The sequence below is a fragment of the Narcine bancroftii genome, chromosome 4 (genome assembly GCF_036971445.1).
Source record: "Narcine bancroftii isolate sNarBan1 chromosome 4, sNarBan1.hap1, whole genome shotgun sequence".
Lineage (NCBI taxonomy): Eukaryota > Metazoa > Chordata > Chondrichthyes > Torpediniformes > Narcinidae > Narcine > Narcine bancroftii.
The window spans coordinates 82546175-82566387 of record NC_091472.1 but is presented as its reverse complement, the minus strand read 5'-3'; the positions used below and the strand labels follow the sequence as shown (position 1 = coordinate 82566387).

Genomic DNA, 20213 nt, shown 5'->3' with positions numbered 1-20213 from the left:
ACCAGGTCTATTGCTCTCTAAGCCACAGGTCATTGTGCAGAGCCAAGTAATTTCTACAGTAATGAGAATTGTTTTTATTGGTTTGTTGAAACAACACACGTGCAATTTTTACATTGATGGATAAGGCATTGTCTAAAAGTGGCCAGATCTCCTTCTACTAACCCTTATTCAAGCTAATTCCTTTGACTCAATGCATTCCGTGTTCACTGACATTAACAATATATTGATTTTAAATGCAACTTTCTTTTGAAATCCATCCATGACTTCCTAATCATCACTCCACACCTTCCCATCTATTCTCTTGCTGGCCTCCTTCAGTACCTTTCTACTCCTCCCCAATTCTGACCTCTTGCATCCGCCCTGAATTTAACTGCTCCATCAGAATGATGGTGCCTTTAACTGACAAGGGCCTAAATTCTGGAATTCTATCAGTAAGGATCGCTGTCACTCTGTTTGAAATTTCCTTAAAAACTGTTCCAATTGCTTCCAATAATTTGATCGTAATGTCTTATTTTAGTTGATAACACTACGGTGAAGCCCTGTGGCAGATTTTTGCTACACAAATACAGAACTGCAGATCTTCCTTAATACTTTAAAATCACAGATTCCTCAAGGCCTCTGGATGGAGAGTTTCCAGGCTGAGTTCTGCTTCCTTTCACCTTTGTGAACAATCTATTCAACTCTGTGGGAAGGTGAGGTTTCTTGCTTGACCCATTGCCACACGTGCTCCCAGGAGACCCAACAGCCAGACAATTGCATCGGCACGAAGGAAATAGTCCAGCTTTCATTGAAGAGCAATGATAATGGTGTGATCCATACTGCTGTGCACTAATCACAGAACCAGATATATGATGAGAGACCTTTCTTTAAATATGCAGCATATCACTAATGATCTGGAAAGTGATCCAGAAAATGGGCTGAATGTAATTTCAAAAATTACTTTTAAAATTTAATTGGATAAGAATCTGAAGTGGGAAATAATCTGGGGTTATAGGAATGGGCAATAATTGCTGGCCCTGCTGGCAATGCCTGCATTTTCAAACATTAATTTGTAAAAACAGTGGACCGCTCTTCAAAGAACTGATGCAAACAAATGGCCTCCTGTGCTATATCACTGGTAACTTGCCTGAGGAGATAATCATCCACTATTTCTTTAACAATACGAAAATACTTCATGAATTATGTTACTATGTCAGCAAAACCATATAGACTATTTGACTTACAGTCTCATTCCCAACTAATCTCTTTTATGTTTGTCAAACATGTTACGATCATTAGTCACAGAGCCAGATTTTAAATAAAAAGGGTTAAAACTGTATTATGGTGACCTTTACATACCCATAAAATGAAATCCAGATGTCATTTAATGGCAGAAAATGCATTTAATTTTTATGTATGAAACAAAAACAATATTAGAGAGACTTTTTTCCCCTCATAATAACATAAATTGGAATGGATGCCTGACCAAACTGAGACTACTTCATTCTGACAGACTGCCAAGAGATTTTAAGTATTGTAGTTATACTGGATATGCATTATTATTGCATACAGTCTGCCACTTAACAGGGAAGTGGCGGATGTGCTTGATGTTATACTGTTTAAGAAAAACAAATGGGGTTGAATTAATCCAGTGGTTCCCAAACTTTTTTGGGCTGCCGCCCCCTTAGCTCCTAGGCCACACCCCGAGCACCCCCTCCCATACAATGGCACTGAGCAGGGGAAGGGGGTTGGAGGGGAGTGAGGGGGAGTGGCAGTGGCACTGCGTGAGAGGGTAGTGATGCCAGTGCAACACGGCAGCCACTGAGATCATCTTTCGCGAGAACGCCTTGTTGCCGTTTATTTTGCTCACTACTGCCATCCAGAGTTTGGCCACAATGACTGTCAGCCCTTCTGCAGACTGAGACGCCAGAAAATGACTGCTTCAGAGTCATTGCAGCAGAGTGAATAATAACAAGACTAAAGGTTCGGACCTCCCCCCTTTTCCTCACCGCCCCTTTGGATCTTTCCACTGCCCACGGTGATGATGGTGGTGGGGGTGGGGGGTGGGGTGGGGGCAGCATCACCCACTTTGGGAATCACTAAGTTAATCTTTCAAGACCAATACAAATTTGAATCCATGATTTAATAGTTATTTAGTCTTGAGTTACTTACACATTTATTGGATGATATACATCTACATTGAAACAAATAACAAAGGTAAAATAATAAAAATAAATAAAACAGGAATAAAAGTGACCAGATGGTTTACAATTATGCACTTGTATCCTGTGCTGCATGGCGCCATCTAGTGCCAACTTTGAAAATACAGCAACATTGTGCAGTAAAATAATTTGTAATTATATATTAATGCAGTTAAACATTTGAAAGATGTATTGTCAAAGCATTATCAAACAAAATGTGAAACTTAGTTTATAGGGAAATATCAGCACTGTGTGCCAACTCATCAAAGAAATAATTTTTAAATAAATTTCAAAGACGTACGCGGCTGGAATGTTAATTAGTCAGATGGGTGTATTTGAGTGGTATAGGCTTGTGGACTGGAAAGGGTTGTTACCATGCTGTATCACTAAATTACGTAAGTGTCTTAAAGAAGTGAGTCAGGACTCAGACAGCTAATTGCCCAGCTGTCAGTGGAAAGCAGTTAAAACATTGCAATGAGGAAGAGGTATAATTGGAAATGTAGATTTGTTCAACCAGAGATACAGAGGTAAGGAGAAATAAAAGCATTGAGTGACTTGCAAAAAAAAAAGAAAAGTTTTATGCTTAGAATTTTCTATTATAGGTTTGCAGGCAAACTGGATAATGGGGTTTAGGAAATTGATTGCAAAGCTTTGGATGGAAAATCTCTACATCACTGTGTTCCCTTCATCATACGATTCCAGAAATACAAGAGACACAAGGCCTGGATCTTCTGAAACATCTTCCTGGAAAGCAGCAAGTACTAACTCCAAATCTAGGAGCTACCTTCCATATGGAAAAAGTGAGCATTAAACAGGAAAGTCTGCAGATGCTATGATTGAGTGCAATATCCAAAAATGCTGGAGAACCTCATAGCAGGGCCCAGCATGGAAAGATGGGGTAAATATTTCAGGCCTGAGCCCTTCATCAAAATATGAGCAGAACGCAGGCAGGTACCTGAATAAAAGAGTGGTGGCAGGAGGGAAGGGTAGGGGGAAGAGCACAGGCTCTTGAAGCCTTAATGCAACTTGAGATGCAACTTTATGGACCACCTGACAGAAATCAGTGCTCAAAAGCAATGTACCAGTTGTGGACGAGTTCATTGTATTTTTACCTCTGAATCATGCTTAAAACCAATCAAGCTGAAAGAAAATTTGTTGATTGGTACTCCATTGCAAGATAGTGCTTACACTGCTCCATGAGATGCCTCCAATATCAAAGATTATTCTTCAGTGTCTGATCTTGGTGTCACACTCATTCAAAGTTCAAAATACTACGTCAATCAACAATCTGCTGGCATTTCACCCTATTAAACTGAATATTTGCAGAGGGATCCTCCACTCCCATGTCCAAATGGCTTTTGATCATGATTAGCTCAGGTTTGCTGGACATCAACTGACTTAATTTTTTTTATCTTGGCCCTGTACTCACAAGGATCACTTCTGTAAACAAAAAGTTTTAACAGAAAATGCTGAATGTGCTCAGCAAGACAGGTAGCATCTGTGAAGAGAGAAACACATTTAAATTTCACTGTTATTCCATTGCAGCTGCAACCATTTTGTAGCATAACATTGATAGACATTTCCCTATCTCCTTCGTCATCAATTCCTCCCTACAGGAGAACCAACATCAAATCAACATTATTCATGTCTGTGTCAAAGCTTGACATTTTTTAACTGTTTGTGATTATAAATCTCAAAAGGAGGAAGGCACCAAGGTGCCTTCTCTTCGAATCTATTGGAATGCTAGTTACCCCATGGCTTAACGTGGGCGGTGAATCATAACTTGTGGGCTGGTGGACTTGCTTCAGGACAGTCATGTAGCTCTGAATCTCAGCAAGGTTCTGTGGAGTGAGGATAACAGAGAAAGGTATTAGAAACAGAAACAGACACAGCACTGAAATTTCTATCCCTTGATATACATGCCACTCTCATGAAAAAAAAAAGAGAGCAAGAGAATCCCTGTGGAATTTTAGGTACTTTTGTTTCCCTAAACAAGATTGATATTTAATTCCATGAAAACTCCAGAAATCAGAATAGGTTTAAATATCTTCCTGATTTTTAGCTTTTTTCAATTTTCATCCTATAACATTATTCAATTCTATCTTCTGCATGGAAAACAGGGGACAAGATCTGGACATACTGCTGAATTAGTTAATACTTCTCTTTACAAAACTCAGAAATGCTAAAGGCACTCAGCTAGTCTTGCAGCGTCCATAGGGGGTAAAGTTTTATTACTAAGGTTTCAGGCTTTCCTCAAGGAAGGGCTCAGGCCTGAAGCATTGGAAATACATATTTATCTCCTATGGACACTTCGAGACTGGCTGAATTCCCCCAGTGTTTCTGTGATTTGACTACAATCACAGCGTCTGCAGACTTTCATGTTTCAGTGACTCTGTTTATACCAGGCACAAGCCAGCTCCAATTTCCTCTTCCCTGTTTTCTGTTCATTTCACTTAGGTGTCCATTGATCTGGATGATAATGTGGTAAATTGGACCAGCAAGTTTGCTGATGACACTAAGATTGGAGATGTTGTGGAGAGCGAGGAAGGCTTTCAAAGCTTGCAGAGGGATCTGGACCAGCGGAAAAATGGGCTGAAAATGGCAGATGGAATTTAATGCAGACAAGTCTAAGATGTTTCATTTTGGAAGGACAAATCAAGAAAGGACATACACAGTAAATGGCAGGGCTCTGAGGATTGTGGTAGAACAGAGGGATCTGGGAATACAGATACATAATTCCCTGAAAGTGGCGTCACAGGTCGATATATATGTAAAGAGAAATTTTACTATCTTGGCCTTCATAAATAAAAGTATTGAGCATAGAATGTTATGGTAAAATTGTACAAGACATTGGTGAAGCCAAATTTGGAGTATTATGTGCAATTTTGGTCATCTAATTACAGGAAAGATATCAATAAGATTGAAAGAGTGCAGAGAAGATTTACGAGGATTTCAGGAACTAAGTTATAGGGAACGGTTAGGACTTTATTTCCTGGAGTGTAGGAACATGTGGGGTGATTTGATAGAGGTATTTACATTTCTGAGGAGTCTAGACAGAGTAAATGTAGGTAGGGTATTCTACTGAGGGTAGGTGATATAAAAACCAGAGGACATGGGTTAAGGTTGAAAGGGGAAAAGTTTAGGGGGAACTTCTTGAAACACAGTGTGGTGGGAGTGTGAAATGAGCTGACAACTGAAGTGGTGAATGTGGGCTCAATTTAAATTTTTAAGAAGAATTTGGACAGGTACATGCTCCCCCTAAACTTTGCCCTTGTCAACCTTAACCCATGTCTTCTGGTTTGTATATCGCCTACCCTCAGTGGAAAACCCTACCTACATTTACTCTGTCTAGACCCCGTAGAATTTTAAATACCTCTATCAAATAACCCCTCATTTTCCTAAACTCCAGGGAATAAAGTCCTAACCTTTCCCTAGAACTTACTTCCTGAAGTCCAGGGAACATCCTCGTAAATCTTCTCTTCATTCTTTCAATCTTATGGTAATTAGGTGACCAAAACTGCATATAATACACCAACTTTGGCCTTGTCTTATGTAACTTTATCATAATATCCCAACTCCTATACTCAATCCTTTGATTTATGAAGGCCAATGTTCCAAATATACCTTGTAATGTGTCACAGGAATAAAGGTACTGCATAAATATATTATTGCCATTGTTGAACAAAGGCTGACTTTTTTCCATCATCATCTTTGATAAACATATATAGCACACATGTCAAACTCTGGCCCGTGGGCCAAATTTGGCCCGCGATATAATTATATTTGGCCCGCAAGATCATTTCAAAAATGTATTAGAGGTGGCCCGCTGGCCGCCGCGCCAGTATAGTGCATGCACAGTAATACAACAAATCCCAGAATGCATTGGCGTCAGCCTGCTAATCGCCCCCACCTCCTTTGTTTATGTTGCAGGGTCTCACCGTGGACTCTGGTTTTGGGGCCTGGCCGGTGTCAGGGGAAGCCAAGGCCGCTTCCCAGCGCCTGGAACCGGAGGCCTCGGGCCTGACCTCGCTAGGACCATTCCCCACTCCCCCTCCCTGCCGCAGGTCAATCCGCGACTCACGGTGACGGGGCCACTGATCCGCTGAGATGCCGCCCTGCAGCGAGAGCCGATGCCCCCGCACTGTCGTTGTCCAACCCGATCGCCTGCAAACCCCGCCCTCCCGCACACAGGCCTGAGTAACTATTATGAACTTTAATCTCAGGATAAAACGATCTTCCAATAGTTTCATGTCACAGTGATAAATATATTCCTGGTTAAAAATGGTCCTGCACCTGGATACAAGCTCATTAGGCATAAAACTTGAAAAGTGTGTAAATCAAAGGATATCTGTACCAATGGAAAAAGGGCATGGCAAATAACCCTCCTAGAGTTCATGCCCACAATCAGTCACCCATTTGATTGTTTCAGGAATCATGTTATTCTCCCACATTCTCAATAGCCCTCAGATTTTAGTATTCGACTGCACACTAGCAAGATTTGACAAATCCTCTATAGAGAAATATTATTTATTGAATATTTTATTTCTCATTTGTTAATGCTTCTAGAAAGAGTTTATCCAAAATTATTATTAAACATTTATTTTAATAAGAAAAAGTTTAACATTACATATGTTGAAAGAAGAGAAAACATGCAGATGTTGTTGAAAATTTTCAATAAATATTTAGTTCAGCCCTCGACTTAGTCCAAGTTTTTAATTTTGGCCCTCCGTGAATTTGAGTTTGACACCCCTGGTATATAGGGTATGCTAGAGATTAATGTAGTTTATATTTATTCCATTGCTTTCACAGAGATAGTGTTATACAACTATGTGCATTAGAATAGAGCATATCTCATCTTTATAGAAGTGGGGCCTCACAGAATTCCTGAATAATCAATGAACCCAAGACACTGCCTTACTTTTTGTGCACTGTTATTTTATTTGTTTTATTTATAGTAATGTTGTAAAATGCTAATAATATGAATATTTGCTGCCACAAAACATCGAATTTCATGATTGTTCATGACAATAAATCCTGATTCTGATTAATTCAACCCTGATCTCCTTTGTGGAATTTGTGGGTTCTGCCTGTGGCTCTTTGGCCCCTTCCCAATGTTTCAGTTTCTTTCCATCTCCCAATTCAAAGACAAGTTAATTGATGTGAAACCAGAACATCTGCAGATGCTGTGACTGTAGCAAATGCACAAAAGTGTCGGAGAAATGCAGCAGTTCCCGTAGCAACCATAGGAGGCAAAGATGTATCACCAGTGTTTTGGGCCTGAGCCCCTCAACTAGATTTGAGCAAATAGCAGGCAGATGTCTGAATCAGAAGGTAGGGAGAGGAGGGAGGAAAAGGCAAAGGGAGGAGCACAGGCCAACAGCCAAGAGACCATAGGTGGATTGATTAATTGATGCCTGTCAAGCATCCTTAGTTTAGGTGGCTGCTGGGAAAAGCAAAGGGTTTTTAATCAGCACGTGGGAGAAAATAGATTACAGTGAAATCATTGGTTTGAGAGCCAACAATAAACTTGATGGGCTCAATGCCATAAGGAATTCTGAGAATAGGCTTCCCAGTAATATTTTGAAAATGGCCCCCAAATTTAGTTTAATCTGTGGCAATTTTTATTATGAAGCAAAAAAAAATGCAACAGGCAAATAAACCAGCCAAGAAGAATATTGGAAAAATAACACCTTCTCCTTGGAACAGAGAATGCGAAGATCTAACCTTATCTTAAACAAGATGGACATATATAGTTATTTAGAATGGAAACAGGTCCTTTGACCCATCATCAAATAAGAGTATCATGCACCAATTTTGCAATGGAGAAGGCCAATTTCTAGAGGTCATGAATTCATTGATGAAAGGTTGGAAGGGAAGAGAATAACATTTTGTATTTGGTCATAAGGTTGCCATGGGCTACCTGAAAATGTGCTAGAAGTGGATTTAAAAGGTCCGATAGACATTTATTTTGGGGGGGGGAATTTCCTCCAGGCCTATGAACAGAAAACAGGAGCAGTGGGTGTTGATTTGACAGGCAGCAAAGCACAATAATTAGAAGGGCTCATTCTGTCATTTTATTTTGTGATTCTCGGGCTTAGTTTGATTCAGGACAACAGTCCTTCAGGAATCTGCTGTTCACAACTTGTAAGTCTGTTGAAATATAAAATTCACAAGCACTCATATGAAATTCTCAAACATTTTTTAGAAAAGCAGCACCTTAAGTGGACCCAAAGGCAAACACAGAAAATTGTGGTCATTTTATCATTCTTATAGATCTTTCGACCAAGGGAACAATGCCAACATAGAATGGTATATTGTAGAAGGAGGTATTTTAGTGCACTTGGGTTTGCTCCATTGAAAGTGGACCCAGTCAAATGAGTCCCCTCTCCTCATTATTAGCCCATATCTTGACAATTTTTTTTCTTTTAAGCATTTGTCATCTTTATCCATTGTTTTTATCAGGCAGGATATATTCATCTTATAAAATCATGAGAGGTGTTCTGTATAATCTGCATGAAGCAACTTTTCTCAAGTTCTTGGTAAATAGTCTCTTACCTTAAATCTGTTACCGTTGGCTATTAATCGTTAACAATTGGCATCAGTTCCTTTCCATATCTTTAAATTCTTCCTGATATTAAAGTTATTTCCTGAGCTTTCTGGACTCTAAGGAAAATCTTCTCTACGTCATCCTGTTCTACATAATCTCTCCCCTCCGTCATCATTAAAACTATTTATTTTCCCCATTACATCTTGACTTCCTTCCTGAACTACTGTGCCAGAATTAGACACAATTCTCCAACTGAAGGCTAGCTGGATGCATTAAATGTTCAAATAGTAGCACGTGTATATTATATTCTATTTTCAAAATTAATTTCCCCTTATGAAACAGAGTACAATATGCAGTTGTTACTACATCATATACTTAGCATAATGACTAAGTAAAGCTTCTACACTGTGTCACAAATCATAAATGCCTAGTTCCCAAATACTATAATAATTGCTTTGTTAACATGCCTGTGATAGTACAGATTCTATCACCAATGTGTATATGTACATATGTACAGATGGTAGTGTAGGATGACTGAGATTGGCTGAGAGTGTAGCCACACCTACTGGCAGGTCTTAAAGGATTGCTCCTAGCCAGACCAGGTCATTCTGGACTGGTCGACCTACTTGTGATATGCTCCAGTCTTTTAGTTAATAAAAACCTTGGTTTGGATCAACAAGTCTTTGGTTCTTCTGACGCACATTACAATGCCCAACCAGCATCATTCCCTTCTTCTTAAGTTTTACTTTAAGGTGTATAATTCAGGTTGTATTTTCCTCCACATTTTGCTCACCAAGTTATTTCATTGAATACCTCTCCATGTTGAATCTCATCTGATAAATTTGCTTAACAAATCATTGTTAGTATAGTGATTGCTGGAAGATTGATGCTTGAACATACCTTCATGTTTCTTTCCTTAGTAGAGTCTATGTCTTCCTGCAGGAACTGAGTACGGACCTGGAGGTCCAGGTTCTTTATTAGAGCTTCGTTTGTATCCTATGGACAAGTCACATTTTCATAACATTTGTACATGGGGTTTATTCATTGCAGTGACAAACAGTCCTCAAATTAACCAACTTTGACTTGTAATCTTATGATATTCTAACATAATTATATATTCTAGAAGCAGGGAGGATGCTTCTGATACCTGGGGAGTTAGGTAAAGTATCAGGTGTCATAATTTCAGGAAATCAAGTGCATCACATAGAACTGAAATTTCTTCACCCAGTGAATGGTGAATCTGTGGAATACTCACTACTACAGAAGACAGTTGAGCTCAAGACATACATTAAATTCAGGAAAGGGGGAAGAATGTTTCTTAATACAAAGGAATCAAAATATATGGGGAGAAAATAGCAACAGGGTAATGACATGCACGGTCAGTCATAATCATTTGGAATAGTGGAGTAGGTGTGAAGGCCTGAAGAGGCTAATCTTGCTCCTATTTGATGTGATTTCTCTCTTTGCATTTTAATGCCTCAAATCTGTCGCATGTTCAGATTTCTTCATATTCACAGAGAGCATCACTTTTTTACTCTGTCATTAGTCTTTTCCCGACCACTAAAGGGCAAGCTAATTACAAGGAAATTATCTAAAAACAAGTGAAGCACTTTTGCTTGCAAGGATTGGTGAACGTTTAGAACTCTCTCTTGGGAACAACAATTGAGGTTGGGTCAATTGTTCATTTTAATTCTGAGGCTGATAGATCGTTGTTAGAAAATTGTGAAAGTATATACAGCAAATGCAGGAATATTAGGTTAGGTCACAGAGTGGTCAGAATTTCATTGTGGTCCATGAAATTAAATCACTTGCCCCATTCTTTGGTTGTTGAGTGTCTCAAATCACAGGTGCTGCATTGGCCGTGAGTGATTGGCCATTTTGAGGATTCGTTTCATATAAATCCTCATTTATATCTGCTTTAAATTACACTCTCCCTTATCTTCCCCTCAGATAAATAATGCTGCTTGCTTCAGCTTCATTTCATAATTTATTTTTAGAACTTATCATGTGAAAAAGCAAAATAGAAATAATATTACCGTGTGGCTCTCTTTGTCTACAAGAACCAAATGCTATAACATTTCACATACTGTAAGTGGAAGAAAATTTAGGTACAGGGAAGGCAATTTGAATGTTTATTGAGGCTAGAGAAACAAATTATGGTCAATAATTAAACTCTCGGTTGGTGTTTCTTTTTCAGAATTTGTTTGCTGAGAAATTCCAGCAGTTTCTGTCTTAGTTCATTAATTGCAGATGGGGATTTTATTTAACACTGCATCCAAAAGACTTCACCTTCCAATCACCCCGTGCAGCATTTCAATGCACATCAACCATGATTTTACGCACAATTCCGTGGAGTGAGACTTGCTCCTCCAGCGGTCTTACTGAAAGATAAAAGTGTGACACATCCTAACACAGATTGATATTACTTGCTATTAATGGCTCAGTATTGAACCAGATGGAACATTGAGTTCTTGAGGCATCAAACAGCCCCTGTATTAACTTCAATTGCAAATATTTGGTGTTCAGTTGCAATGACTGGTTTACTCACTTCATTCAAGATTAGTTGCAAGTCAATAATTTTGTCCGGTTAAAAAAAAAAGAAAATTGAAGAAAAACAAATGTAAGTTAAGAAACTTATCAGCCATAATCTCACAGCATGTTCCAACTGTCTCAAAGCAGTGAAGACTACTTCTCCTTCCTGAATATTTGTTGCATTGCTGCCCTTTCTGACCACTGAATGGTAGCAAGTATTTTCAGTTATTCAAAATGAAACATTTTGTATCATTTATAACCATTGGAGCAACATACAAAATGCTGGAGGAACTTAGCAGGTCAGATGGCATCCAGGTAAACCAATGGATACTTGACTTTTCTGGCCAAAAACCCTTTGTCAGGCCCAAAATGACGACTATCTAGTGCCTTCCTTGAATGTTGCCTGACTTGCTGGGTTGTTCCATCAGTTTGTGCATTGCAGATGTTTTGTTTACTTCATTTTAACCTCTGGAATTGTTCAATTTTGCATAATTTTTCATTCTTAGTTGTACAAAACCAGATTAATTAATCGATAAATGGCCAGTCAACTGAATGATAAATTTACTTTGTTTCAAAAGATTATTACATTCCTGTGTGTGTTTCATTGTTTAATTTGCAGACTACTTGACATGACTTTTTGGCTCTAAGTTAGTCGAGTCACATCTCAGATGGCTGATCATGGACAAGACATCCTTAACTTTTGGTTTGGCCATAGTCTTCACTACAAATTGGTAGGACACAGAACACTTCCCAAGCAACTTCATATCTAAGCACCGATTCAAAGAAATTGTTTTTTTTAAAATTTAGTTTGTGAATTAAAAACATCACGGTTATTTATTACTGACGGATGTCAGTTTTCGTAAAGATGAAGAATGATAATGCATGTAGAAAACTTAAGAAATGGAAGAAGAACATAAGGTAGGCCATCTAGTCTGCTCTGCCATTCAATAAGATTGTGGCTGCTTTGGCCATGGACTCAGCTCCACTTACTTGCCTGTTCCCATTTACCTTTAATTCCCTATTGTTCCAGAATCTATCTATATTAAATACATAATATGAGGCAGCCTGTACTGCTTTATTTGTGCAGAGATTCACTGCTCTCTGGGAAAAGAAGTTCCTCTTCATCTCTGACTTCAATTTACTCCCCTGAATCTTGAGCTATATCCCCAATTCTAGTCTCACTTGCTGTGGAAAAAAACATCTCTGCTTCTATCATATCTATTCCTTTCATAATTTAATATGTTTCGATAAAATCCCCCTCATTCTTTTAAACTCCAATGAGTATAATCCCAGGCTGCTCAATTTCTCTTCATAAACTAATCGCTTTGTTTCTGGAATCAACTTGGTGAACTTCCTCTGTATCACCCCCTTTTTTCAAGTAAGGAGATCAGAACTGCATACAGTACTCCAGGTGCGGCCTCACCAATTCCCTATGAGTTGCGGCAGAACCTACCTGTTCTTAAATTCAATCCTTCTATCAATTTGCCTTCTTGATTATCTGCTGCACCTGCAAACTAACATTTGTGATTAATGTACAATCACTCCCAGGACACCCTACACAATTTTTCACTGTTCATTTATTATTTTTCCTTCTAAAGTAGATTTACTAATGTGGTACACTGCCAGACCCTTGCCTGCTCATTTAACTAAGATTACAAGATTTATCTAAGTCTCGTATGTTCTATGATATTAAAATTAACCAATGCATTGTTGCAAAGAGTGTTTTTTTATAAAAGCAATGGCCAGTTAAAGGATTCACCATTTTCTGTTTAAAGAATCAATCTAGAGAATTTTGCTTAATTTTATATGTGATGCTGCATCCATAGCTGGAAATTCTTGATCACCCAATGTACCACCTTTCCCTCCACCAATCACCAGCTACAACCTAAAGTTCGTACAAAGACATAATCATACAGAATTGAAGTGAACAGTGAAAGTGAAGGATCTCACCTTAATCAGGTTTGCAACACTATCCTGCAGCTTTTCATGATGTTCACATTCAGTCCTATAGCTGAAAGGATTGTTAAAACATTTGAATGCATAGACAATGTTGAATGCATTAATTTTACCCCATTATTCATAATGCTGTGTTAATATACAAAACTTAACCAATTAAACCAGAGCAACTTATGAATGTTTCATTCATCCTTGTGTACAAAATCTGTTACAATAATAAATTTTTCTTATTTCTATTAAATGACCTCTTGCAGCAGTGGAATATTTTTGAGCCATTTTTGTTCAGGATCCACATAGATACAGATAAGATTATATAGTAAATATACTGAAATGGCCACTTTATCAAAATAATGGAAGTGCGATTAACAGAAAAAATTGATTGGGCTGCATGCTCCACTGTAAAAATGATTACTGGTGGAAGACCCAATATAAATCACTAATATTTATTGGAGGATGATATATTTATTCATATTTCCACTTATGAGGAGATCAGAAAGCAGGGACATAATTTTTCAAGTTTGTCACTGGTAAATCCTGTAGACAATTCAGAAGTTAATTTTTTTATCCAGAACTCACTGCCACAGATAGGTAAAAGGCATAAATGGAATTGAACAAAGGATGTTATTAATAGGGTTGGTTGAAAGGAGATGGGAAAACTTTGTATGCAACTTTTGTATTGAATAGCTTACAGATGTACTCAGGATACAATAATTATGACTGTAGTTATTATAATTATTCATGTAAATAATTAAGACTTATATTACACATAACTTTGACGCCTTAGCTAAAAACATATCCCATCCATAATACAGCTGTAGAAACAGGAGTCTGGATTTTGTGATCCCCACCCATAAATTTCCTGCACATGATGTTAATGTATGAAAAAAGTCAGTACTGAGCATAAATCTCCCAAGGCCATGTTTTACACAATGTCAACTCCATATTCAAAAGTGATCTCTTTGTGGTGACAAACTAATCTGAACTTAAATCCTTTATGTAGGAGGCCAGACAAGACTATGCTCAAAGAAGGAAATGCAGAGAAAAACCAAGTGTTTTCCTAGTTAAAAACACACAATGATGGGGAAACTCAGCAGGTCAAACAGTGTCCTTTATATAGTAAAGATAAAAATACATAACCAACGTTTCGGGCTTGAGTCCTTTATCAAGGTATGGAAAAATGTCAGCAGGCATTTTACTTCAAGCAAAAGAGTAAGGGGTGGGGTGGGAGGTGTGGAGGTGAGAGGTGGAGAAGGGAGGGAGGGGACACCAGTGATCCAGGGGAGGAGGGATGGCTGGGTGAAGGGAAGGAGGAGAATTGGAAAGGGGAAAGGTGGGGAGGGAGATGAAACCAGGTTAGCAGAAACCGGAAAAGTCAATGTCAAGGCCATCTGATTGTAGAGGGCCCAGACGAAAAATCAAATGTTGTTCCTCCATTTTGTGGGTGGTCTTGGTGGGATAGTACATAAGGCCATGGGCAGACATGTGAGTGTGGGAGTGTGACACAGAACTGAAATGGTTGGCTACTGGGAGGTCTCTATCACTGTAGTGGATGGAGCAAAGGTGCTCAGCGAGCAATCTCCCAATCTATCCCCAGTCTCTCTGATGTAGAGAGGGCCACAAAGGGAACACTGGATACTATAAATCAGCCCTGTACATACACAAGTGAAGTGTTTCTTCACTTGAAAGGCCTTTTGGGGACCTGGACAGTAGTGATGGGGAAGGTGAGGTCGAATTTTGCACGTCCTGTGGCCACAGAGGAAGGTTACGGGTGGGGGGGGGGGTGGGGGGGTGGGGGTGGTCATTAATGTGGAGGTGTGAGTGCACGAGTGAGTCATGGAGGGAGCAGTCCCTAAGGAAAGAAGAGAAGAGAGGGAGGAAAGGGGAAGATGTGTCTGGTGATGGGGTCCTGTTGTTCCAGAGCATAATGTGTTGGATGCAGAGGTTGGTAGGATGGTAGGAAAGGATAAGGGGGAATTCTCTATTTGTTGTGTCTGGGGGCAGGGGCGCCAGGGCAGATGAGCAAGAAATGGAGGAGAAGCCACATTTGTGGAAGACATTTCAGAAAATCTGGACTGGAAGACCTCATCTTGGGAGCAGATGTGGCAGAGACAGGGTGTGAAGAAGTGTAGTCAAGGTAATTGTGGGAGTTAGTGGGCTTGCAATATATGTCAGTGGAAAACTCGTCTCCTGAGATGGAGACAGAGAGATCCAGGAATGGGAGAGTATTGTTGGAAATGGATCAGGTGAGTTTGAGATTGGGGTGGAATTTGGCTGTGAAATGGATGAAGTTGAGAAACTGATCACAGGTGCATGTAGTCATAAATATATCCCCAGTTAGCCATCTGTCAATGCTGTCTGAACATGAAGGATTTTTCTAACATTCAAGAAATTCAAAAATGTCAATTAGAAATGATAAAACTTAAAAAATGAAAGAAGAGATGTAATTAAAAGCAATTAAAATATTTAGTATAAACCAAAACAATTAAATTGTAAATTAACTAAATCTTACCCTGGTTGACCAGTGTTCATCCCCTTTTGAGTGAATGGAGAGATTGCTCTGGTATAAATCTAACCACGCTACTTGGATGAAACCTGCAGGTAGCTACTTGAGGAATTGCCACAACTTTCCATTCCTAATGGACTCCATGGGCAAGACATCTTAAACCATGCCAAATGCCACAGTTCTTGCATTTTAGGTAAGATGGGTGGGGAGAAGTTTAAAGGAGATGTGCAGGACAGGTGTTCTTACTCAGAGTAAGTGCCTAAAACATGCTGCCAGGAGTAGGTGTAGACCCTGGAAGCAGATAAAATGGCAACATTTAACATGCTTGCGCCTGCAAGCTCACACCAAGACACAAGAGAAACTTGTCCGTGAACTACTCTTTGGAGATGATGCCGCTTTAGTTGCCCATTCAGAGCCAGCTCTTCAGCGCTTGACGTCCTGCTTTGCGGAAACTGCCAAAATGTTTGGCCTGGAAGTCAGCCTGAAGAAAACTGAGGTCCTCCATCAGCCAGCTCCCCACCATGACTACCAGCCCCCCCACATCTCCATCGGGCACACAAAACTCAAAACGGTCAACCAGTTTACCTATCTCGGCTGCACCATTTCATCAGATGCAAGGATCGACAATGAGATAGACAACAGACTCGCCAAGGCAAATAGCGCCTTTGGAAGACTACACAAAAGAGTCTGGAAAAACAACCAACTGAAAAACCTCACAAAGATAAGCGTATACAGAGCCGTTGTCATACCCACACTCCTGTTCGGCTCCGAATCATGGGTCCTCTACCGGCACCACCTACGGCTCCTAGAACGCTTCCACCAGCGTTGTCTCCGCTCCATCCTCAACATCCATTGGAGCGCTTACACCCCTAACGTCGAAGTACTCGAGATGGCAGAGGTCGACAGCATCGAGTCCACTCTGCTGAAGATCCAGCTGCGCTGGATGGGTCACGTCTCCAGAATGGAGGACCATCGCCTTCCCAAGATCGTATTATATGGCGAGCTCTCCACTGGCCACCGTGACAGAGGTGCACCAAAGAAAAGGTACAAGGACTGCCTAAAGAAATCTCTTGGTGCCTGCCACATTGACCACCGCCAGTGGGCTGATAACGCCTCAAACCGTGCATCTTGGTGCCTCACAGTTTGGCGGGCAGCAACCTCCTTTGAAGAAGACCGCAGAGCCCACCTCACTGACAAAAGGCAAAGGAGGAAAAACCCAACACCCAACCCCAACCAACCAATTTTCCCTTGCAACCGCTGCAATCGTGTCTGCCTGTCCCGCATCGGACTTGTCAGCCACAAACGAGCCTGCAGCTGACGTGGACTTTTTACCCCCTCCATAAATCTTCGTCCGCGTAGCCAAGCCAAAGAGAAGGGGATAGACATATGAACGGAGGGAAATGTACCCTGTGCAAGCAGCAGAGATTTAGTTTAACTTAGCATTATGTTCAGTGTAGGCATTGTAAACAGAAGGGCCTTTTTCTGTGCTTACCATTCTTTGTTCTATGTCCAAATTTGAAATGCAGTTGGCAAAACTCAGATGAACTGATGTCACTTAGTTCAGGTACGTGTGGGACTTGTTAAAATTTCTTGGGAGTGGTAATAACAGAAAATTGCTGGTAAAACTGAGTGGTTTTACTTTCAGAAGGTGAAGTGATTTACCATTTGGATCTTTCCTGCCTTTTTAATCCCATCCTGATGATGGGATACACACAGAACGAATTCATCACAAGCATCAAGAACGGTGTCTCAGAGCATTGACAGCACTTAGCCTTACAAACTCTTGCCAACAGATAATAAGATTGGGTTAATCTTTGATTTATCTCAATATATCTGTCCAATAATGGTTTAAAAAATGTCAATGAATTCATACTTCAACTTAATGATTGGCTGTGCATTAAGTACCTGCAGAAATATTCCTTATGTTTGCCACAAATGGTATGCAGAAGGGTTTCCCTACTTGGCTTGAAAGACCTGACTTTAATTTATAAGAGATGTTCTAATTTCCAAACATCAAGAATGATTTCTCAATTTCCCCCATCGAAATACCATATAGATTTGATTAAATAATCTTCAGCCCTCTAACTTTTAAGGAATGCAAGTGCTATCCCAGAAGGTGAACCTAAAATTCGTCTATCCCTCACACAATTAGAATGTGACATGAACCTCCATAAAAGCTACCTAGTCTCCTTCACTTCCATTGATTAAATGTCTGCTATCAGCTTGCATTACCTTAATTAGCAGAAATTAAAGTGACAATGAAATGACATTGAAACTTTTCAGCGGGGAGATAAAGTCAATCTTTAAAACATAAATTGTTATTGATAACTCTTAGAGCATGACTTTGATTCACTTCACTTGTGATTATAACAAGTCTGCAGTGTCGGATCAGGCCATGAGTCACACCAGAATAATAGCTTCACTGCCTATGATTTCCCCCTTTCTTTTGGTCAGTAGAAGGGTTAAAGCAGTGGTTCTCAACCCTTTGTCTTTCCACTCACATCCCACTTTAAATAATCCCTATGCCATTGGTGCTCTGTAATTAGTCAGGGATTGCTTAAGGTGGGATGTGAGTGGGAAGGGAAGGTTGAGAATCACTGCTCCAGACCCAAATTGTTACTGAAATAGTTTGCTTGAGAAAAATTGTCATTGGGCCATTTCCTTTGGAGTTATGAAACTGTGCACATAATGAGTCAATTAGGTACGATTAAAACAGTGGTTTCAAACTTTTTCTTTCCACCCACATACCACCTTAAGCAATCTCTGACTAATCACAGAGCACCTATGGCATAGGGAATACTGAAAGTGGTATGTGAGTGAAAAGAAAAAGGTTGAGAACCACTAGGTGAAAGCGTTCTATAAACCAAGCTAACTTTTGTTTTCTTTCTCATTTGTTCAAATTATTATCTACCCTTTGATCTTAATGTAAAGATCTGAATAATTATAATGCTTGAAATACACTGCAGGTTAGGCATCATCTGTGGAGAGAGAAGTGTAAAGGTTAAAACCTTGGGTTTTTTTATTTTTAGTGATTTTATGACTATCCCTTTAAGGAAAATTGTTGTTTGTAGTGTTACTATAGTCATAATATTTGGGCATACGTGGAGTTTGCTTTCATTCTTCGAAGAACTGTGGAGGAGGCAAAAGCATCAAAATACTTTTTAAAAAATTCATCTTATTTCATTTTAATCATCTTAATTTTGGTTTAACTGTTTAAGGAAGAGTATTTTTTTGTCTTTGAATAAAGCCGAATGCTTTGTTTACCCATTGTTATTGAAATCTCTATGCAAAGTTATGCAAAATGTTTATATCAACAAATTAAAGGTACTTATAGCTGCAAATACGAAGTTTGGTTTATTGGAAATAAGATAGTAATTTGGAATATCGTCGCTTATGTTTTTGTGAAGATGACATGTTTTGACATTGGGAAATATGAGAGATTGGAAAGTGTCATCTACAAGAAGCAGTTAATATTTCAGGTGATTGGCCTTTCGTCAACAGCAGGAAATGTTAGAAAACAGACACGATTTAAATTGTAGAGAATTGATGTCGAAGAAAAAGGTGGTGTTGATGTCACTTGAGAGAGGAGGAGACCTAGAGGGAGATGATGAGAATAGTGGAGAGAATAAAAAACATACTTGTTTAAAATATAAGATAAATATAAGATAAATATAAGATAAATCTGTACCCTGACTGAAAATGTCAGTCATATCCAGATGAAACACATTGGTGAGGCCCTGTACCTCTTCTTGTTGAAACAGGTCACCTTTGTGGACCTTCCTCCTACACCTCTGTTATTTGTACCATAGTGCATCACAAATACAAGCTAACAAAGGCAGAGCATGGGCTAAGAAGCATATGAGATGTCAGTCATAACTTGCAAGATGGAGGAAGAAAAAGAGATGAAGAGGATGAACAAAAGATAAATTGAACATAGAGAAGAATAAAGGTTAAAGAGAAACGGAATTAAATGGAACATTAATAGAAAGACCTAAAACTTTCACCGGTGGTCAGATTAATTTGATGAACATCTTTCCAATGCAATTTGAATCCAGCAGTTTTCTCCCCACTGAAATTGGACACCAGCGATTACATTTTCCACCAAGAAACAGATGAAGCATCATTGAAATCCATTCCTAGATAAAGTGTTAAGTCTGTCCTCTCAGGTGAATTGAAATGATTGCCAATCCTTTGTTTGAGAAAGATTAAAGTAGTCCTCCATTGTAACCTAAACAATAATAATTTTCAATGAACTCCAGAGAAAAAAAAGCAATCATTTAATTGTTATCACATTGCTGCTATTTGGGAGTTTGGCACCGCACCCTCATTCCCATCCCCCACCCCCCCTCCATAGTTCCTACTGTTCAAAGTATACAAAACACTCTTGGGGCTGTGGAAGTCCGAAAAAAGTGCCATTCAAATGTCCACTTTACTCACATCTTAGTATCAAACTTTTTTAATTTGGTCACAGTTGTCAAACTTGTTTTTCTTTTAT

The 20213-nt window shown here is 39.3% G+C and overlaps 1 protein-coding gene across 1 annotated transcript in view; it reads right to left on the bottom strand.

Annotated features, from left to right (window-relative positions):
- LOC138762378 (filensin) overlaps positions 1-20213 on the bottom strand; it is a 78448-nt gene that overhangs the window by 9614 nt on the left and 48621 nt on the right. The window contains exons 4-6 of the mRNA XM_069936145.1: positions 13210-13270; positions 9628-9723; positions 3932-4021 (exon numbers count right to left, since the gene is read on the bottom strand). Coding sequence (XP_069792246.1) covers positions 3932-4021; positions 9628-9723; positions 13210-13270 — 247 coding nt within the window. The remainder of the gene's footprint in view (positions 1-3931; positions 4022-9627; positions 9724-13209; positions 13271-20213) is intronic.